The following is a 22,638-nucleotide window of genomic DNA, read 5'->3' on the forward strand; positions in this document are numbered from 1 at the left end:
AGAGAAAGTCAAACATCTGTTATATTAAAGTGCTAAACAGAGGTTAAAAGTAATGGTTAACAATGGATGTGATTGTGGAGAAGATGTGCATATCAAAGTATATACCTTTTCTCTATATTCTGTGTTCAAATATTAAATTATTTGTAATTCAGTCTTAATTTAGTAGGGGTCTATGACATGATTGAGAGGCTGATGGTTTGCAGTGGCTGCTTTCTTGCTCAGTGCTGCCACTGCACTGTGGATGGTGTTTAGAGGAGAAATTCTGAGCAAGTCTCTGGTCTGTCCTCATCGTCGCTGTCTCAAGGGCCGTGGCTGTAATGGAGTTTGTCACCAGAAGGTGTCAGAGCAGTTCTGTGGTACCTGATTGTCGCTGCTCTCTGCCGGCTGACCTGGCAGAATGGCACAGCAAACCTGGGACTGACTTGTTGGGAATATCATATAACGTTTATTCTTCTGTCAATTTCCAATGCATTGCATAAAGGATCTTTTTAATTTTGGAAGAAGCAGTGGGAATAGAACTAATGAGGTAGGACTGAGATGTGTCTGATTTGTGCAAGGCACCCATCCAGAGAATGTGCCATCCTGAAGACTCCTTGGTTCGGCTCTTTTTGGGACATGCTGCCTCTTGGCAGTGCAGAAAAGGATGGAGGAAGAGATGAGGGCCAGAGACCATTGAATTTGGCAGAATAATTCTGTCAGTTTGTTAAGAATCTTCTCCTGGTTTGACTGGATGGGATTATGGAGGCAGTGGTTCCCAGTTGCAGCTTACTTGGTGCTGCCATGGGTGGTTGGAAGGGTTGAAAGTGGTCTTTTATTTGTTCTGACTTTGGCATCTGCAGGAGAAGTTTAGGGGCTCGAAGTGAGGAGTTGTGCACAATGCAAAGTTCTGGAAACTGTTCTATGTGTTTCTAAAACAGAAAAGAGTGGATTGTTCCGAAAAGCAGCTGCTCTTGGTTAATCTCATTGTGCCCCAAATAAACGCTGCCTACATTTTCTAGTCATTAGAAGTGTAATTGCCTCTCTATTGTAATTGTCCTGTGTCTGTGTCCATTGTTCCTGACTTCTTCCTGTGCTGCAGGATGATACAATAAGTTAGTTTGAGACTTTAATTACAGAGTTGGGAAGATAAAACATCAAGAGAAAATTGATGTCCTTAATAATTGCTCCCTTTACAGAAAGCAGATCAATATTGAGTGTGGGTGGATAATGCCACAGAATACTTGAGGATGGTGAAGTCTAACATTTTGGAACAGATGCACCAGCAGGGAAGGTTGTCCCTGCTCTTCCTCACTGCAGGGATCTCTGCTCAGATCAGTCACTCTGTGGCCCCTGAAAGCAATACCCTGTGAGTTTGTACTTCAGCTGGGGCACACAAGAACTGCAGGATGAAGGGAAAAACGAGCATGGAAGGTTCTAACTCCTTTATTTCAGTAAATCATTGCCAATGCACACTTTGGTGCTTCTTGTCATCTGGACTGAGAGATGGAAATCAGGATTGATATCGGAAGTGCATCCTGTCACCTCATGATATATTTTTGAGTTCCTGGGTCTGTTTCGTATGAAAATGCCTTCTCCATGCTTCTATTTTTAACATTATTTTCTTTTTAATTTTTTTCCTTATATTTGCCCCGCACCCCGTTTTTCCTTTTCCTTTCTTCTTTTCCTTTTTCTATCTTTCCATTATTTTTTCCCTTCCCCTCCCAGCCCGGCGTTGCTGCAGCACCAGTGTCCCGCAGCCCCACGCCAGCGCCGCTCAGTTGGAGTCCTGGGGCCAGGTCTGGGCTCCTCAATACAGGACAGACAAGATGCTGCTGGAGCGGCTCCAGCAGAGGGTCGCGAAGATGCTGAGGTGTCTGCTTCCGAATTATCTCTCCAACGCCGAGAGACTGCCCAAGCTGGGCGTGGTGAGTGTGGAAATGAGACAGCCGAGAGGGGACCGAACAAATATCTCCCAGGGATGTCAGAGAATGGTGCCAGGCTCTGCTCAGCGGTGCCCAGCGGCAGGATGAGGAGCAATGGCCATGAACTAAAGCACAAGAAGTCCCGCCGCAACATGAGGAAGAACTTTCCGTGGAGGGTGTCGGACCTCTGAAAGAGCTGCCTGGGGAGGGTGCGGAGTTTCCCCCTCTGGAGACAATCCAAACCCACCTGTATGCGTCCTGTGTCACCTGTTCTAGGTAACCCTGCCTTGGCAGGGGCTTGGACTCCCCAGAGGCGCCTTCCAACCACGACATTGTGAGGTTCTGTGATTCTGTGTCTCCGCGGGGGCGGCGGGCGGAGCGCCGGCTCCTCCCGTCCTCTCTCCGTCCCTCCTGCCTCCCTCCGCTCCGTCCCTCCTCCGTCTCCTGGCGACGCCGGGGACGCGGCTCCGGTGCCGGGGCCGGGCAGGGCCGTGCCGCCGCCGCTGCCATGAGCGCCCCGCAGCCGCGGTGAGTGTGGGGGGCCCGGGGTCCGCTCCGTGCCGGCCTTTCAGCCCCGCGGGGACGGGGACAGGCCCGGGGCCAGCAGCGGCGCTCCCTGCAGCCCTCCCTGGGCCGGGGGGCTCGGGGGCTCGGGGGGTTCAGGGGACTCGGGGACTCGGGGGCTCAGGGGACTCGGGGGGCTCAGGGGACTCGGGGGGCCCGACCTGCCCTGAGACAGCCCGGGGAGCCCGAGGTGTCCGTTCGGGAAGGGCCTCCCTCGGCGCGGGGGGATGGAGCCGCGGAAGGCGGCCGCGGGCCGCGCTGACGATGCCCTGGTTACCCGCCTGCCGGCGCACCGCAGCGTCTGAGCTCAGGGAATCCGGCTGCCCGAGCTGATGTCACAGACGAACAGGGAGGAACAGAGAATCTCCGCAGGTCTCTGTGACAAAATTTGGCACATCCTGGTACAGTGGGCAATGATCTGAGTAAGGAAAGCCGTGGTAGAACTTGCTCCTGGGCCGCACAAGAAATCAGCAGAACAGTCCTTCGGCTCCCAGTTCCGTGTCTGGTTGTGAGGCTTTAACTTTCCTCCGGGGGGGAATGGGAGACAGGTGCCAGGTAGAGCACAGGCACCGTGGTCCCCTGTGACTCTGCCAATTAATAACTGAAGCCTTGGTGCTCTCTGGCATCATTTATCTGGTGATCACTGATTTAACTGCACTGTGAAATATTAACTGTGAAGATTTGCTTTACAAAACCCATAGGATGCCTACTGTGGCTTTGTATCCTTCCAAATGAGTGAGAGTGGTCTTAAAATTTACCATGATGCACAGCTCTGGCTCTGAGTGTAGTGCTTTGGGTAAGCTGCCAGCTGAGAACAAATATACTGCTAATAAATAATAGTGTCAATGACCACAGCATCATAGAATTCCAAATAACCTCAAATATAAAATTACTCATCTAAGAGTGGCATGTTGTCACTGGCTGCAATGCCAGAGAAACAAACATGACACTCATCTTGAGAAGAGCTTCAGACCTACTCCGGGAATCTACAGATCATTCAGTTTAGGTTCTGTGCCAGGAAAACTGTCTGCTATTCTAGTAAAACCTCAGCATTTTTAGAGAGAAGAATGAATAGGATAAACAGGCAGAGGAAAAGGAGTCCCAGGAACACTCAGAAAAGGGATGTGATTACTGTGACACAGTAATGGGTTTTTCACAGTTTGCTGTGTTTTTTTCTTAACGTGGATTTTGTCAGTTCTGCACTTCTGCCTGTTGCAGAGGTTTTATAGTTGATGTTTGTGTGGGCAGCACGGCACAGCCAGACCCTGGTGGGCCTGGTGGTCTTGCATTCTTTCCACTGATTTAATGGCTTTTGATTCAGGCCCAACATGTTTTCTTATTTCCTCTAATACCCTTTTGAACTTTGAATTTATTTCAACATTTTTGAGGGCCAGCCTGTTCATAATTTAAATGAGAAAATACATGTTTTGAGACTTTGGTGAAACAGAAATTGCCACATTGCTGTGTTCAGGTGGGAGCTGCATTTTGACCAGTTATAGAATATCTTTATCTAACTAGTTTTGATTAGTCCAGGATATCTTAGATGGAAGGAAGTGAATGAAAAGAAGTTGGATTGAGTTTCTTCTCTGCCTCAACATGCAGTTGCCAAGTGATACCATAAATGGGTAATTAGCAAAATTGGTGGAATCTGATAGTTTTAAATGCAAACTCTGGATAAAAAAGTAACATGGAACAGTTGCAATCATACCAGGGTTTAACTAACAGGCATAAAAGGGTAGCCTACATTGTTTGTTTAAAGTTTAATTTATTGTTGGCAGCTACCTTTGAGGTTATTATAAAACCAAACATAAAATTCCTGTAAATCCATGATCTCTTTACTTCAAAAAATTTGTCCTTTCTTGCCCTGAATATGCTTTTCTGTGTGGCAGATCAGCATAGCAATAGACATATTAACTGAATTATCCAGCTGAAAGGGATGTAATAGAGGCACAGTGCATTTAAATCTGCAGCCAAAGAAAACAAAAGAGATCAGTCTCCTGTGTAACTAAAGCACATCCTGCCCGGAGAGGTCAGGCTGGACATATCCTGCAACATATACCTGAGTGTGAAAACGGTACAAATGTGAAAGGATTTAGAGTATTACAAACTGCATCCTAGTGTCACTGACTCCTCTATTTGTCCTGTTTTCCTGAGAGTGAAGTAACATATGGCTGTGCTAAGAATAGTTGGAAAATAGAACTGCTGATTATGGATGCTTCAGGTTTTGTGTTCAACTTTCACATCTGAGGTTCAGTTTTTGAAGCTCTGGTCTTTGGTAACAGATGATTGTAGTGAGGCCCTGGCACAGGCTGCCCAGAGCAGCTGTGGCTGCCCCATCCATGGAAGTGGTCAAGGGCAGGTTGGATGGGGCTGGGAGAAACGTGGGATAGTGGAAGGTGTCCCTGCCATGGCAGAGTGGCCAGGGAGCTGTGTCTGTGCAGCTGGAATCCAGCCTCCCTGTCCTGCCCATGGCCAGGGCTGATCACCCAGGAGCTGCTGTGGGAGCTGCTGGTGGAGGAGCTGTCAGGTCCCATGCTGTGGTGGTGGCAGTGCTGCTCCACACTCAGCTCTTGGCCTTAGGGACAAGTCACTGATATGAATTTCCAGGAGGCCACGAGATATTGCTTTTACATAATCTAATGGACATTTATCTGACCTAATCCAAGATGATTTACTAAGGCAGCATTTGTGTAGCAAACTACTGGGTAGCTCTGTTTAACTTAAACTGTAATAGTTTGTCAGTCAAAGGAATTATAAACACCTCCATTTTTTTTATTGCAGACTTCTTGAAACCTATAACAGTCTAACAGACAAACACCTGGTTGGATATTTCAGCAATGCCAGGATAAGAAGACACCTTCAGAAATCAGGACTGGTGAGACTGAAAAGTTTCCTTCAATTCTACATTCAATTCAGAATGTTTTTATGCTTTTTTCCATATTTAATTTTGCTCATTGGAGTTTCCCTCTGTGAAGTGTTTCACTTTGCAGATATACAGCATCATATTGATTCACTCAGGGTTTTTACACTGTGAAATGTAAGCATCTTTGACTTGCTTAAATAGCTTCAGTGTTATTTTTCGAAAGTGTTTAATGGAAAACCTAAGGATTTTATAAAGGTGAATATGCTGAACAGTTTGTTAAAAACACTGATGCACTCCTGGGTGTGACTCTCTTGCACAGGCAGGTGCAGTAGGGAGGCAAATGTTTAATCCTTTCCATCCCTTTGGGCAGTGGCCTATGAAGGGTAAGGCTGAGCCCAAGGCTATCAGAAATGTGGCTGCTGCTCCTTCCATTTGCCTGATGGAGCTCATGGGGTCAAAGATAATACAGTGTTGGAAGGTGACTTCCAGCACTGTGACAGGGGCAGAGGTGGAAACCAGGAGGAGGAAGTGGTCTTCTGGGAAATGGTACTGTTTCAAAACACATTTTATTTCATCTCCTCTTCAGTAACGTTGTGTTTGTGTATGGCAGATCTCCAGGAGTGGAAGGATAATACCTGAGAAAGAATACCGTCTCAATGCCATGAGGAAGGACCACCAGAGACACGTCCTGGAGTGTCTGGCTAATGCCATATCTCACAAGATCCTTGACATGGAGGTATGCCCTTACTGAGGATGTGTGAGTGAGGTGTTTCCTCACTGACAGCCAAGGGCTGCTCACCTGGACTGGACTGTTCTCCATCTGTGCCCTCATGCTCCCCTGGAAGGCTCTTTCCTGCAGGACAGTCCTTCTGCTTGACCACAAGAAACCTCCATGGGGCCTCTCATTGTCAAACCATGCTATTGTGAGAGCAGGCACTGTCCTGGCTTCCTTATTGCTTTTTGACAGCTCTCAGATTATGAGATGATATTCACAGGGCTAGTTGGCTTAAAAAAAAAGCTTGTTTCCTGATAGAAACAAACCAGTCTGAACAGGTTTGTATATATTTTCTGAGTACAAATTCTGGGCTCCTTCCTGGGGGATACCAGGAATGGAGTTGGTTCCTACAACTTTACCAACTTTACCAGTGCTCTGTTGTTCCCTTGGCTATGTGAATATATGCAGGTAAAATGCAAATGGCTTCAAACCTCTGCAGTTTCATTACAGGGCTCAATTAGAGAAGTGGTCAGGGAGAAGGCATGGGGCAAGCAGGACAGAAGCAAGAGCTCCTGCACACAGTGACATCTCACAGTGCCCAGTAATGGGATTTCTCTTCCTCTTGTATTGATAGCGTCATCACCAGCGGGAGGTAAAAAGGAGGCTTGACTGTTCCATGAGGAATGGGAGGATGCACCCAGCCGAGGTAAGGCTTGAACACTGCTGGGTGCTAATGGGACCTGGCAGTTTTGCTTGTGTTGAGTAATAACCATAAGCCTGACCAATGATTCATTGAGACAAATGCTCAGTCTCTGACACAGAAAAGTACAAGAAACAGGCAAGTAGAGGATGGTCCTGCCCCAGTTACCTCTCCTTTGTCCTTTGTCCAGAAGCTCAGGAGCTTCCATTTATGCATTTAATTCCTTCTGAATCTAGTTATTCTTCTACTTCTGCAGTGTTCTTGGTTGGGTGATTTAATCATGAGTTGCATGAAAGGGTATGTCCTTGCATTTCTGCATAGTAATAAATGTATGTGCTGTCAGATATGTCTGTTTGATGTTCCTTTGTTCTTGGTATGACAAAAGTTATTAAAGGTTCTCTTTTTCCAAGGCATCTGTGGTTTTACATACATTCTTGACGTTCCTTCCAGATTTCTAAGCTGAAGGTCCTCAGTCTGAATTTTTCTTGCCTGGGCCATTCCAGGCTTCTCATTACTGTTGCTATTTTTTTTTTTAACCTTTACTCATTCTACTATTTCTGTTTTGAAATGGGGAACCATAACAGAATGAATAATTCAAGATACATTCTCCTCCTAGTAATTCTAGCCCTCTCTGTTTTTGACTGCTGATGAGCACAGAGCTCATGTGTTTGGTTGTTTGCCTCTCCACAGGATTTGTGCAGAAATGGCATGTGAGTTATGGAAGAGGTTTTAGGAGTCTTCATTTAGGTGTCATGTAGGCTGAATGTGATTCTGTAGTTACAGTCATGGAAATCCCATAGAACTCAACGGTTCTGCCCATGCAGTCACCTGAATTCATATGGGAAAAGTCATCCTCATTTTGTCAGAAACATGCTCAGCATTTTATTTCTGTATTAGGAACCTGAATGCTTTGAGGAGAGTGCCTTGAGCAGGTGCCTGCTTCATTGAGCAGCTGGTAAACAATGTCACATCTGTTAAATCGTAAATAATACGTCTATAAGCAAGTCACGGAGCAAAGAGAGGAGGAGATTTTCCTGAAAGACTCTGGTCACTATGGAAATTGCAAAGGCAATGGAACTTCTGTGGTAGAAGTCACCCCTTGGAAGCAGCGCTTTTGGCACTTGTCAAGGGACCTTGGGCTTGGATAATTTTGGAACATAAACCAGAAGTGCTTCCTTCAGTAAGGGGCCTGCAGATACCTGATCTGTGTGTGCTGTGCTGGGATGCAGGAGCCTGGCTGGAGCCAGCCATGTAATTTAATTCTCATCTCATCTGTTCAGTGAATTCATCCGAGTCGCTGGTCTGAAAGGAAAGGAGAAAGGCAGATGGCTGAGCAAGGGAGGGTGACAGAGCTGCCTGTTTCCAGTGGGGCAGCCATCCCAGCACCGAGTGGGGAGAAGAGAGGGTGGGGAGAGGCTGCCCTCACACCAGGGAAGTGGCAGGTGCACTCAGATTTTAAAAAGAAAGAGACCTTCAAACAAACAAAGAATTGTGAGATACAGAGGAACAGATATGAATTGAATCTGGCAGGACAGCAGCTGGAGAGAGCTGCAGGACAATGAATCAGAGGTGGAGACAAGTCTTTTTGCTTGTCCCTCATATTCTCCCATGATTTCCTTTCCTTCTTTAACCAGCTGTTCCACTGGGTCCAGGCCAGCTGATTGTCACAGCTGTCCAGTGAAAGACAGACGTAATGAGACAATCACTGTGTTTGAATTCAGTGCCTCAGAGACCCAAATTCCTTTTCTTTCAGGGGGAGCACGTAAGATCAGGGGGAGAAATCGTCCATATGCACTGCCCACATCCACCACTGGCTCCAAGGTGCCACCACGAGCTCTGTCCTTTGGCGGCTGGAGAACGAGCTTGTCACTCACACTGGGTGAGTTCCATCAATGGCTCTGTGGGCTCTCGTAGAAGCACAGACAGCTGGAAGTGTGCACATGGGCTCTAGTAAAGAGCATTCACTGCCTGGATCATTCTAGATTAGAGCCTTGATCACTTGAGGCTGATTCCCTGTTTGCCGAGCTCTGTTAAAGAGGAATCTCTAGAAGCTAGTGTTGCAGGAATGGCACTTCAGAACCTAGGAAAAAACCCCAAAACTTTGCTCTCTGATAAACTTGCTTTAGTCTTTCCCTTTTAGCTGCCTCACAACCTCAGGTAGGCAGGTATCAGTGTGTTGAACATTGTCAGTAGCAACAGGGACTATAGACAAGGTTACACACACTGTAAAGCCCTGAAAATGGTGGGGGTCTTTAAGAAAACAGTCTGGAATCGGACTGTAGCTCATTCCAGAGGACTGTGGTCTAGGAGCTCTGGCTTTTGCTCTTTGTTAACAGCAAAGGAGGAATGTTATTATACTTTTGAAGTAAAGCGGTACTAAAGCCTATACTCAAAGGTCAAATATCTAGCTCAGTTTTAACTGGTTCTCTATATCAATAATGATAATTAGTGCAGATTGAAGAGAAACTTTTGAGTCCTGAATGACCTTCTCTTCATTTAGAGAGCACGTGGATATGGAGCTGATTGTTGTTGTGGACATTATCCTCATCAGCACCGAACCAGGGAGCATGCCCCCGCTAAGGTGGTGAGTGAACCTCAGTGAAACAGGTGTTAACGTTTTAACTTGGCATTCTGAAGGGCATACAAGGAAAATGTGAAATAAAAGTCAGGAAAAAAGCTGAATATTGAACAAAAATAGGTATTTTTTTGTTGTGCACTCTCTCTGGTCCATGTGCTGGAGTCCATAGCAAAGTGGTACAGTTTCTGTGAGTTCATGGTGTTTGCTCCAAGGCTGGGTGGTGAAGGGACAGTAGAAACCCTTGTATTTATGGCCAAGAGTTGTTTTGGATGGTCAATTAGAGGTGCCTAAAGTGGCTCTTTGGAGGCAGACTACTAAATGTCATGTCCTGTAGGTACCTGAAATCACTCATCACTTCCAGATATCTTCATCAGTGCTATTATTTTTCTTTGCGGTGCTGCTCTGCATGCACTGGAATCTATATACTGAGATTCTGTTGTTGTTTTCTTTCTCTTTTGTAGAGTTCCTTGCGACCAAACACAGCTCCAGGAAATATGCAGCAGCTCCCTCACCTCCAGCCCCTTCCCAGCTGGGCTGCAGCAAGGTCTGTACCAAAGGCTTCCAAACAGAAGTGCCATGCACTGGAACATGATCAGCACTTTGCCCGTGGGGTGAGGCTGTACTTCCTTCTGAAAATAATATATTTTGGGGACAGTTTGATAATATTGTTTAAGTACTGTAGTTCCCAGAACTCTATTCAACAGGGAACATCCCTTTCGAATGGCATCAACTTTTATTTAAATTGTCCTTTTTCACTTCCCCTCCATTTTCAAGACACTGTCTTACTGGTCTAATGCCTAGTTCTTAATCACAGTGAGTAAAAATGTGGTGACTTATCTTTTGTAGTATAAAATCATGCTACTGGGCTGGGAGAAGGAGAGTTAAATGTGGTCTTGATCGATTCGCAGTTACTTTCAAGTGATATTTAGACTCGTCTTCTGTTCTAGAAAAACATAATGTAATTTGTTTTGTGACATGTGCTCCATGGGGTGAGAGGGTTTTGGAGTGTGACTGTGACCTGCTGCCAGTGGCTGGCAGACACTGTGTAAATAACTCCCTTCTGATCTGTATTTGCTGGGCATCAGGATGGTCATGATTCTTTCTTCAAGAATTTGCTGGTTGGTCCTGTTTGTGTCTACTCAAAGTATGGGTGATTTAATGGTTTCCTTAGTGCTCACAACTGACAAAACAGCTAAATCAGATGTCAGCTCTGAGAACATGATGCAGAACTCAGAGCCACAGCATGCAGCATCTACAGAACTTGTTCTCTAGTGATGTCTCACTCTTAGGGGCTGTTTCATTCTGCAAGAGGACTGAATCTCTGTTCAGAATAGGAAGCAGCATTTTGAAGCCCATCTTGTATAACTGGTGCCAAGCATTGTTGGCTGCTCTGAGGATGTGTTTTCCAGCTGTAAGGGAGCACTGCAGGTCTGTGCAGGGCTCTGTCTGAGATGAGGGCTGCAGCCAGGGCTTGCTGTGCAAGGCTGTCTATATCTCTAAGGATAACATTTTCAAGCCATATGAATGTTGCCTTGCAAATGAAAAGAAAGGGCTTTAGCCCAGAAATATTTCACTGAGCGAAGTTTCAGGCCCTGAGTTAAGGAGCTGTTTCAGAAGGACGCGTGTTGCTCAATGTACCAAGCAGTCAGACCGTGCCCGGTCCCATTCATTCGGGAGCTGTTTTTGCAGAAGCTGTGCCACTTGGTTAAAATGCTTTTCCAGGGGGAGAGGAAGGAGTTGAGGCTGCTGGATTACATGGCCGGCGTGTCCCCGTACCGCCTGCCCGTCATCAAGCGCTGCCTGGTGCCGGCTCCGCCGCCGCGGACGCGCAGGAGGCGCCGGCGGGCGCTGATGCTGCGGCCGGAGCCTTCCACAGCGACCCGCTTCTACCCCACCACCGGCTTCAATGAGCAAGTGCTGGTCAGGGTGAGTCCTGTCTGTGCGTGTACGGCTGGGTTCCATCCCTCGCTGGGGTGTTTGCCTCGGGCTGGAAGATGGGCGTGCCTAGTTTGTATGAAGAAAACGTCTGACTGTTAAAATATGTCATTGCTGTGCATGTCTCTGTAAACTAAAACATTTGGTGTTTTTCATCAGTTGGGGTGAAAAAAGGTGCTGAACAACAACCTACAGCAACTGTTATTCAAAGCCTTCCAAATTCAATCAATCTGATCCTGTCTCTGGCACTAGAATCTCAGGGGTTTGTGAACTGCATCAGTTACTGTCTCCAGCCAGTTTTAACTCCTGTAAATAAAGTTGAGGGAAACCCAAGACTTGGGAGGAATGATGTGGGTCATTAAACTTGGTCCCTGCAATTTAGGGCTATTCAATGCATTGGGTCTTCAGTTGGAAATATATCCCAGGCCCTCTGCATGTTACAGACACTTCCCAATTTTATCAGCTCAGCACTTAAAAGCTGGGAGGTCTCAAGTGCATGCTGCACACGTGTGAGCTTTGTTCTCACCCCTTGTTGGAGCTTGAAGCTGAAGGCATTTCTGTGCATTTTCTGCTGCAGAATACTAGGGGGTACCCCAAGTCCCCATTATGCAGCAACGCCTTTGTCACCATGGTCTACCGAGGGAAGAGTAAGCACGTGTCCCACCGAGAGTACAAGGATGAAATCAGAGTCTATCAGCAGCACTGTGGAACAGAGAACATCTGTGTCTACAAAGGCGAGCTGCTGGAAGGAGGTAAGGAGGGTGTCAGAGAGTTCCTATTGATTCTGGCAACATTGTTTTTGCTAAAACTTTGCCCTGACATCAGGATGATTTCAGCGCAGCTTGGTCGAGATATGTACATCCAGGGATGTTTATACCATCTGCCTCCACATTAAATCTGGAGCTACTGTCCCATGATTGAAAGTGAGGTTACAGTTACTTTTACAATGATGGTAGAAGACTTTGGAGAATTGATTTAACAAAATATTTGTGGCTTTGTTTAATTTCCTATAGAGATATATAGTTAATAGAGAAGTTGCAGCAATAAACTGTCCTTAAAAAGGGGTCATCTGCATTGCTAAAATACATCAGTGAATGTTATTCCAGAAGAAGTATACAGTGGGAGCCCAGTTCCCATCTCTTTTTCTGTGAGTGCAATTCCATCACCAATAAAAGATGGATTTTGTTCTGGGAAACCAGACACAGGAAATGGCTGAGGGGCTCTGGCCTTTGTCCTGCTGTAGCAGAGAGTGGCCAAACTGACAGTGTGACACTTTTCCTTGCTGTCCCACCTGGACTCTGAGGCTGCTGAGAGCCAGGGCTCTGTGTGTGGAGGGGGAGAGTTTAAGCAGCTCTTGAGCAGAGCTGAGAACCCCCGTCCACAGAGGGCTGGGTGCTGTGGTGGTGCAGCTGAGATACAGCAGCTGCAGCAGGCTGACTGTGAAGTGTAATATTTTTCTTTGAACCCTTTCTTTCTGTGATTGCAGATACCTTCCAGTTCATCTCCAAGAGGCACCTGGGCTTCCCGTTCAGCCTCACCTTTTATCTCAACGGGCTGCAGGTTGAGAGGCTGAGCTCTTGCTGTGAGTACAGATATCAGAGGTGCTCCCAGCTGCGAGGCACAAACAGCTACTTCAGGGTTCTCCACGTCACCGGAGCTCCTCCTTGCTACAGGTGTGGAGAAAGTACACTTTGCTCACTGGGACTCCCTCTGGAGAGGGTTTCTAGCTTCTCTTCTCTCATCTCTCATGTGCACGCAGCTCTGTGGAGCCTGCCCTGTTCCTCAGTGCCCGTGGGAGGTGCAGGAGGGAGGTCACTGTCAGGTCCCACAGGAGGTCACTGTCAGGTCCCACAGCCCAGGGCCCCGTGGCTCCTCATCCTCCCGGTGGTGTGTGCACAGCCTGGGGAGAGTGCTTGTGTTGGAGCGGGGGCACTGGCTCCGGGGTGGGGTACATGTGAAATAAATGCTGAGTGTGCTGCTCAGTTAGCTGTGGTTTCCAGAGGCTTTTTTGTGATAATTGATTTCTAAACAGCTCTGCCTCTGAAGTGAGGTTCTGTTGTGATACCCCCTGGCGTCAGAATACGGCAGCACTGAATATTTGCCATGATTCAGAAACTAAACATGTGCAGGAAGGTCTTGGACTTGGCCAAAAGTCACTGCTGTGACCAACAGTTGAGATTCTGCCAAGAGGCTTTAATTTTCATAAAATATTAATTTTGTGTAATTTTTAATTCAGGCCATACAAGTGAACTTATGGACATGAGAATAATTTAAAATCTTTTATGTTCTTTTAATAAATAATTTTTAAAAGAGTAGCAATCAATTGGAACAAGGGACTTTCCACAGAGGGGTACTCTGTTCCTTCAGATAAGGACTGAATTCTAAGGAAAAAAAAAAAAAAAGCCAGTTTATTGTACCATGGTTTTTGCTCCAGTCTAACAATGAGCATGATTTATGTAAATGCATGTTCAAAGGAGTGAAAAGCATCTGAATTCAGAATGGATATAGTAGCTATAGATCTTAGGAAATGCCCAAATCTCAGCTTTTTGTGATTTCTAGAAAGATTTGAAGTGAATTATCTGAATTTAATATAGTATCCAAAAACTGATTAATTAATTCCTAAGTTACTTCCCCTTTCCAACCCCCTTTCCCTCTTACTCTTAGTGATATCTCTCTTTTCCTGCCTCTCATCAATCCAGCTGACCTTATCTAAACCCTATCTCCATTAACCTGATTTTCCCCATAAATGACAACTCTTTTCACATCCCTTTAGGCCAAGTGCACTTGGGTTTGTTTTCTGCTCTATGACATACATTGAATGCCCACTGGTTCCCAGTAAAAGTCCCATTGATTTTCCCTTGTGGGTCAGGGCTTTGGCTCACAATGAGGTGATGCTGCAGTGATTCCTGTGTAATCCTTGCTCTGGGAGCTTTCTGCTGGCCAAGATCCAGCATTTCTGCCTGCTCTGACTGTGAGAGAGAGAGAGAGAGAGAGAGAGAGAAGAGAGCATAGCACTCCATTTCATACAAGAGGAGCAGTCTCAACAACTCATTCAAAACGCTTTGCTTTCCATCTTCTTGGGTTTCTTTTAGATAGGTAAACAGAAACAGAAAATTATTAGCTTTCAACCTTCTTCTTCCCCCACAGTTCTCAGACCCAGCAGATAAGTTCAGGAACCCTCAGGAACTCACAAACTCAGTTATCACACTGCTGGGAGTTACAGCAGATCTGGATCCAGAACTCCTCTGACTCACAGCTCATGGGCCTTTCTCTGTGGTTCTGTCTTCACAGCCAATGCTTGGTGCAGATTCAAATTAATGGGCACTTGTAATAATTTTGGTTCTGTTTGTATGTCAGTTGCCTGTAAGTGTAGGCAGCACTACTGTCCTTCAGGGAAGAACTGCACCTGTGGGATTTCAGGGTGCCTCTCCTTGGGGGTCATGGTGGCAGTGCAGAGACAGATGGGTGCTTAGTTCCACTACTAACGATGAGCTGAACTCCCTCTGTCTGCTGCCCTCCATGGCTCAAAGGGAGAAAAATGCGATTCTTCCCAATTTGTGTTGTTTTACAGGTGCATTGCTGCGATGGGACTGGACAAAAAGCTGTCTCCTCCCAAGAAGAGGAGGCCTAGCTGCTGTCACAAGCATGTGTGTTGCTGGGGACAGGCTCTGCACTGTGACCCATGTGACAGCACTGAGCAGAAATCAACAGAAGACTCAGGGTCAGTCATTGTACCCTGTCCTGAAACAAGTGCAGAAACTGTGGAGGAAACACTGGACACTCTGGAGGAGTCCAGCGAAGAGGAAATGGAAGACCAATCTAGTCAGGAGGAGGAGGAGAGTGAGACAGACACCAGTTATAGTGGTACAGTATTCCCAAACATGAGCAGGGGGTGAGAAATGGGAGAAGATGTGGTGTATGTGATGTATCACATCACATTCACAGAGAGATTTTAATTCCTACTTCCTATTCCTATTTTTGCTTTCACAGTTCTGCGGTGTTGCTGCTCCTCTGGCACTTATTAATCCCTCCGGATGTGTGTTTGGGATTAATGAAGCATTTTTCCTTCAGGAGGAACTGCCCTTCTGACAGTTACCTAAAGAGACCTCACTGCTAACACTGCAATTGATTTTTAATACAGGAAAATAAATCTCCTTATTCCCTTAGTTCTCATTGTCTTGGTAATTGTTTGTTTGCCTAACTGGTTCTGCATCAGGAACTTTTCATTTCTGTCCTTGATGTTCTGTCACTTCAGTGTGTTAAAAGCCCTGAAGGAAGGAAAGGAGGGCAGCAGTTAAATGTGCAAAGTGAGGAATGATGGGCACGAGGGACAGCTGGTGTGGCAGCAGGGACAGCTGGCCTGCATGGTGCAGGTGTGCTCCCTGTGTGTGCAGGGAGCAGTGCAGGGTCTGGATTTTGGGTGGGAACCACCGACATCACTGTTCTGGGGCTGGGATGTGCCCAGAACAGCTTTGGTGGGGAAGGGGAGTCTTCTCTAATGCACCTGCATGAAGAGGGTCTTCACCTGCAGAGCCAAGCAAAGTGCTGTGACTCGAGGATCCTGGTGGATCCCTTCCAGCTCAGCTGCCTCTGTGACCTCTCAGGTGTCACAGCTTGTCAGGCTGGAGTCCAGAGTGTGGATGTAAGAGTGCTAATTCTGTGCAGGCTTTGCTCGTACTGGCTTTTCCCCTGGGCCCTGGAGGAGCACATTGGAGGAGTGTGATAACAGAGCTCTGCAGTGCCCTTTGGCTGGAGTTCATTAAATTCATTAAGTTTATAAGACACTTCTTCACTATTTAACCATGTCAATACACATTTATCCTACTTTGTGCTACAATATGTTACCTTTCTCCAGCTTTCTCAATTGTTTGTAATTTTTTTCATCACAACCAGTTTTTCTCCTGTAATAAGAGATTCTTACATTTAATTTCTGAATTTTCCCAGCTCCAAATTTTTCTAGTTCTTTCCATGGCTGGTAATTTTGTTTATTTTAATATATTAATCATAGTTGTAGTTTTGCTGCATTTTTGCTACTCTATGAAGGACACAATCCTTTTTACGATAATATGCTCTTACAATTCCTATTTGTGGTCTTCGATTCTCTCATGGCTTTAAAAAAGACTGAGCAAAATCAAGGGCAAAAGGAGATTAATGATGTTGACTTCTATCTGCTTAAAAAGAACTTTATTAATTGTGAATTCTGTTTCCCATCTCACACTACAATTCTTCTATTTCAGAATATGATGATGATTTTGAACCAGATGAAGAAATTGATGAAGAGGGACAGACTGGTGATCAAATGAATGGAGTGTCAGAGTCATCCTCTGATGATAAAACCCATAATTTAGACTATGGAAAGGAGAGTGAAACCTCATCCCAGAAGGTACTGCAGGCTTCAGACAGTATGAAAGATGAAAGTGATGGATATTCTGATGGCAGGGACTCTGAAGATGATCAACAAGGTTAGTTTTGTTCATAACAAGGCTTGGAGAAGCTGACCTGATGTTTTACAGTTGGTGTGTGCCCAGTATGTATGTTGAGCCTGCACAGGGAATCCTGTGCCCTTCCTACTGATAAAAGACTGATGATAAAAGACAGCTGGTTTATGTGTTATTAATTCTGCCACTGAAGTGCAGGCAGTCCCCTGGCAGTGGGAGCATGAGCCTTTCTGGGCTGTTTAGGTGCTGAGATGGAAATGGAGCCTGGCAGCAGGCTGGCTCTGAGAACCCTGGCAGGACAACCCTGCATGTCAGCAGCCTCTCACAAATGGGGATCTGTGACCCCTTACACCTTCTGATGATCAAAAAAACCCCTCTACTTTAAATGGCTTTAAACACTTCATACATCTGGGCAATGTTCTTCTATTTACACTTCCCGGAATTTGTCACAGTATCCTGAGTTGGTGTAGTTCAGAGAGTGGTGTTGGATGGGATTGTGCCCCTTTGTGAGTGCCCGGTGAATGCAGGAGTGTAGTGACAAATACTAAATTAAGTTTGCTATTTTCAGAGAGGAGGCCTGCAGACTCTCTCTCAGCCATGAGTGCTCAGGGCAGCACTGAGACTGACCCTCAAGCTGACACGATGACAGACAATGTGAATGGCAAAGAGGACTGCAATATCCAAAGTACATCTGACAGTGCAGCACATGCACACTATGGAAATGAGAATGGGGAGAAGAAACTGCTCAGAATGGAGGAGAACCAGGAGACTTCTGCACTGGAAAAGAAAGGAATAGATGAAGCAGAAAAGGCAGAACCAGAAGCTCTAACAGCAAGAGAAGATACTAGAATTTTTCATGAAAACATAATGGCAATGCAGCATCACAATCTTAAAGTTACTGGGGAATTCAAACAGATTGAGTCGGGAGAAAGTAACACGAATGAGGAGGAGAAATGCCCTCCAGTGCCTTGGGAAGGCAGGGCACTGAACGTGGGGGATGGAAAGGAAGAGTCTCCTTGGTGTGAGGAAGGGGGTGGTGAGTACAGTCCCTCTGCATGGCTCTGCATGCCTGTGCTGCTGCATTTGCCTTTGTGCTCATGCGTGTGCTGCTCAGGGACTCACTGGAGCTGCTGTGAGCTCAGTGTCCAGTCAGAATGTAACACTGGCTCCATGGTTCTCTCTTTCAAGTGTGAGGAGTTGTCCAAAAATGGATTTTAAACCATATTAAAGCTGAGATGGCTGATGGCTTCTATTCCCCTTTTGCTCTTTAATGGTTTCTCTTTCTTGCTTCCTGTTTTCTTTGTGATAGTTTTTGAAGATTGCAAACCAGTCCAGGAGGAAATAGCAAAAGCAACTGGAAATGATCATCCTGTGAATTCTGACCCTGAGCCTGGTGATCTGTGTGCCAATGAGGAAGAAAAGAATGCAGCTAATACAGAGCATGATGCCAGTGGAGGTAAGATTTGCTGTCAGTCAGGACAAGGGTTAAATTGCTCACCTGAAGTACTTTAACAGAAGTGTTTGCCCTTTCCTTTGGCTATCAAAGTCTCCTTGTGCTTTTTTCTTTCCTAACTTGTAAAAAATCAAGTGATGACTAGCTGGCATCTGTAGTTATGTATAATTAATGCTCTTACTAAAGACACAGCAGCACAGCAAGTTCTCTTTGGGTGCCCAGGCTGATGTTCCTCATTGCAGGGCAGAAATGGCACCTTTAGCCCTAACCCTGTAAAGCGTGTCACACTGACATGGTGCTGAGTAAACCAATGTCCGGTTATTTCCTAACAGCTCCGGATGGAAGCTCCCTGGCAGAAGGGAAGAGAAGCCTTGAAGGGCAGGAGGCAGCAGGAAGAGCAGTACGAGAAGGACAGGGGACAGGGCAAGGAACAGGGCAGGGGACAGGGCAGGAGGGAACAGGGCAGGGGACAGGGCAGGGGACAGGGCAGGAGGGGACAGGGCAGGAGGGAACAGGGCAGGGGACAGGGCAGGGACACGCCCTGGAGCAGGACGGTGCCGCTGAGGGAGCGGCGGGCGGCAGAGAGAACGGAGCGGGAGCTGCACGGGCAGGGCATTCCCTGCCCCAGGCGGGCACGGGGGCTGCGCTGGAGGAATCCACAGCCGAGGAACATCCCAGAGGAAAGGGGACAGCGGAGGCAGCGGAGCTGGGCACACAGGTGGCACCTGGGGAGCAGGAGGTGCTGGTGGAGGGCGTGGAGAGAGAGGTGGCACGGGGAAAGGCAGCAGCTGGGGGACAGGGGCCAGCTGGGGCACTGCCAGGGTGGGAGGCAGACAGAGCCGTGCCCTGGGGGCAGGAGGGACCTGGGGGCATCGCTGAGGAGGAGGAGGCTGCAGAGGAAGGCCTGAAAGGAGCAGCAGGGCCGCCAGCAGAGGAGGAGGTGGGCGAGGCAGTGTCCGAGGCAGGGCAGTCCCCAGGGCAGGGAGGGTCTGCAGGGAAGGACCCTGCGGTGGGTGCTGTGTCACAGGGAGAGGAGGCTGTGGAGGAGGCTGACAGGGCAGCAGATGGGATTGCCAGAGCTGTCGGCCCTGAAGGGGAAGAGGCTGTTGAAAAAGGCATCTCTGAAGGGCAAGAGGCTATGGGAAAGCCTAGGGCTCTCCGGAAAGCACTAGGGGATATGGAAACAGGAGAAGCAATGCCTCGAGGGGAAGGGTTTGTAAAGCCAAGTGAGATTTCCCAGCTGAAAGCGTCAAGGGAAGAGTGGATGGAGATGGGGAAAGCTGTCGCAGGAGCGGCAGAACTTGAGAGTGCTCGTGCATGGGAGGTGGGAGGGAACGCTCTCCGGAGGGTGGAGGACACGATGGAAGAGTCTGTGGAGCCTGGCAAGGGTCCTGTCCTGGAAGTGGCACCAGGGTTAGGGGCACTGGGGGCTGCTCGGGGGGATCCTGTCGCTGGAGGGTCAGTACAGGTGGAGGAGACGCCGGCAGCACAGGAGGAGGAGCGTGCAGCAGAAGCACTTTGGAGTGGAAACCCGGTGTCTGAGGGCGGCAAAGCAGAGACAGAGAGAGCAGTGAGGGGAAAAACCAAGGGAGAGGTGGTGGGATGGTCTGCAGAGGCGGCCGGAGCGGGCTCGGGAGGTGAAGAGGAGGCCGCAGGGAGAGCAGCAGGCTCAGAGGAGCCGGCAGCTGGGACACAGGGGTGGCTGGGCTGTGGAGAAGGGAGAGGGAAGGGAAGGTGTCCCGGGGACGGGGTGCTGGGCGAGGCGGAGCTGTGCCGAGCCCGGCCAGGGGAGCCGGGGCTGGTGGCCATCGCTGTGCTGGGCGGCCAGGCCGGGCCGGGAGCGCTGCCCGGGGGGCTGGCAGTGTCCGGGGGGCCGGCAGTGTCCGACACAGTGTCCAGAGGGCCGGTAGTGTCCGGGGCAGTGCCCGGAGGTCCGGCCGTGGCCGGGGAGGGCCCAGGGGCGATGGCACTGGAGGCGCTGACAGGAGCAGAGCTGGGGGCACAAAGCGGGACAGGACCGGCAGTGGCACAGGAGGTGACAGCCCGGGCGGTCGGGCAGTCTGGGAGGGAAGGGGAAGGGGTGAGCGATGGACCTGCGGCTGGTGGGCGAGCGGAGAACCAGGAGGCAGCAGCAGGCTGCGAGGGAAGGGGTGCGATGCCGGCGGGGGCCGGGCGCAGGGACGAGGCGCAGCGGGAGTCGGGCGCGGTGCTCGGGTCCCCGCGGCACGGAGAGGTGCTTAGAACATCACTGGGGAAAGAGCCGACTGCAGAAACCTCCCCGAGCACCCCTGCCCGTGGGGATGGGCGAGTGGAACTGAGGGCGAGAGGGTCCGCAGCAGGCGAGGGGCTGTGCCTGGGCACCCGGCACCCAGAGGCAGGGACAGCGCGGGGCAGGGGCGGGATGGAGCAGGCAGGAGTGAAACCCGAGGCGGAACGGCCGAGCCCCTGTGAAAACACGAGGGAGAGCGAGGTGAGGGATGTGTGGGAGAGTGCAGGGAGCGCCGCTGCAGCCGGGGAGCAGAACAAGGACGGTGCCGTCAGAGCGAGCCCAGGTGTCCTGGCAGCCACTGATGGGGGCGAGAGGGGCCGCAGGGCACGGCAGGTGAGTCCGGCGTGGGTCAGTCCCCGCCCCAGTAGCCCCCAGACTGATTCCTGTCACAGACAGAGCATGCACCACCTCGGCCCATTCCTTATCTATCCGTTCCTTACACGTCTGCTGATGGTGCCTGGGTCAAGGGGTGATAAATCCTTTTGAGTGGCAGAGTGTGCATTGTTTCCTGCTCCCAAAAGCCCGTGCAAATACATCTCTTTGCTGTGGCACTAATTCTCACGGCCCCTCCGCTCTCCCTCCCCTCCGGCCGGGCGGAGCAGCTCGCCCTACCCAGCATGTCGCAGTTCTGGTGGCGCTGGGTGAGCCCTGGGAGCACTCGGCTTCCCTGGCCTCTCCTCGGAGGAAATGTCACAGCAGAACCTCAGTAGCTCCGAGTTCAGCACGTTTTCTGTGATGTTTGGTCGCTGTTTTGTAGGACGGTGCAAACCCAGACCCACCCATCATGTCCTCAGAACAGCCTCAGGATGGGGAAGAAACTCTGCTCTGAGCTTTTTCTGCAGCTCCTCCGTGTTGTGTCCTGCAACATGCACTCGGCTGGCCGTGGCTTTGTGCCGGCTGGCTGTCACTGCTCTGTTTACTCTGTGGGTACCACAACCACCCGTCACGTTTCACTGGAGCAGCTCCTCAGCGTGCAGCAGACAACAGAAACCAGCTCGTGTTTGCCAGCCCGGGAAAGCTGGGCCAGCACTCCTTTGGAAGGGTGAAGACAGTAATCACAAGGATTGTTCCACAGCTGTCTGGCTTGTTTTTCTCGAAAACCGGAGAAATACTGGAGTGAGTGAACTTCCCCTCGGCGCCCAGGCACCCCTTGCTCCTGCAGTTGGGCAAGGCTTTTATCCTGGGATCTTCCCCACCCCATGTCAGGGGAGGGGAGCCCTCCTGCATGCACAGTGCCCGCTGTGCCAGGAGCCCTGGGGCCTGCCTCTCCTCGGGGATCCGGGCTCGCTGCTGGCCACGCTTTAGGGCATTCTTGGCACGTGGAAATGTTGAAAGTTGTCAAATCAGAACAATTCTAACAAGTATCTGTAAATGCATAAAGCCTGGCCTTCTGCTCTTGCTGGAGTCACCCAGGAGGGTGGAATGGAATCTTAGCTGAGGCTGCCAGGGGGGTTAGAGTTGTCTCAGCCTGGTGCTGGCTGCCCATCTCTGCTGCCCAAGGCTCTGCACACTGGGGGACTGTAACTGCATTTTCGAGTAGGGAAAAGACACTGGAATGAGTGGATTTTGGGTGGATTGGTGCTGTGAGTCACTTCAGATCAATATACATAGAATTGGAAACTCAAATGTCATCAAGTGGTTGCTGTGTGTTTGCTCCTAGAGACATTCCTGTACTAGAGATGTTTGCATTTGTACATTCAGTCTGCACATGTTTGTGCTGAGGACTGTCTCAGAGTTTGTGTTTTCTGTGACCATACCCATACCTAGTTCACTCAGGTCTATTAAATACCTGTACCAGTCTGTGCAGCTCCTTCAATTTGTGCCAGTGCTTTAACTGTAGGAATAACCCCTGCCAGTGCAGCAGGGCCTGAGCTTCAGTGTCTGTCTGTGCTTGCCAGTGGGCTGACTGATGTTAGGCTGAGTATTTGTGCCACTAGAGTGTTTGTACCTTGTGCAGGTCCATCTCTACAGCTCATGCCTGGGGCTGTGGGGGTGGCCACACCTGGGTGTTGGGACACATGGGTGACAATTCCAGGGTTACAGGTGAGCAAAGACAGAGAGAGGTGCAGGGATTTGCCTTTGCAGAGATTCCCTGGGAGCCCCTCGGGGCTGCAGGAGACCCAGGGCATGAGAGAAGGCCTTGATGAACAGAATAGTGTGACTGCAATGAACTGCACTGCTGACAGTTCATTATTTAACATTCTTGAAATACTTGTAAGTGA

At 48.9% G+C, this 22,638-nt stretch overlaps 1 protein-coding gene across 1 annotated transcript; it reads left to right on the top strand.

Annotated features, from left to right (window-relative positions):
- Positions 1-1,841: 1,841 nt before the first annotated feature.
- On the top strand, positions 1,842-20,902 carry ERICH3 (glutamate rich 3). The gene is made up of 17 exons (XM_066325522.1): positions 1,842-1,904; positions 4,748-4,824; positions 5,247-5,340; positions 5,939-6,064; positions 6,678-6,749; positions 8,497-8,622; positions 9,244-9,327; positions 9,783-9,932; positions 11,044-11,247; positions 11,834-12,008; positions 12,743-12,929; positions 14,828-15,120; positions 16,494-16,718; positions 17,263-17,730; positions 18,004-18,150; positions 18,480-18,547; positions 18,653-20,902. Exons 1-17 carry the CDS (start codon positions 1,842-1,844, stop codon positions 20,900-20,902), a joined length of 4,809 nt encoding a protein of 1,602 aa, XP_066181619.1.
- The last annotated feature ends 1,736 nt before the right edge of the window (positions 20,903-22,638 follow it).

This window comes from Sylvia atricapilla, chromosome 9, assembly GCF_009819655.1.
Source record: "Sylvia atricapilla isolate bSylAtr1 chromosome 9, bSylAtr1.pri, whole genome shotgun sequence".
Lineage (NCBI taxonomy): Eukaryota > Metazoa > Chordata > Aves > Passeriformes > Sylviidae > Sylvia > Sylvia atricapilla.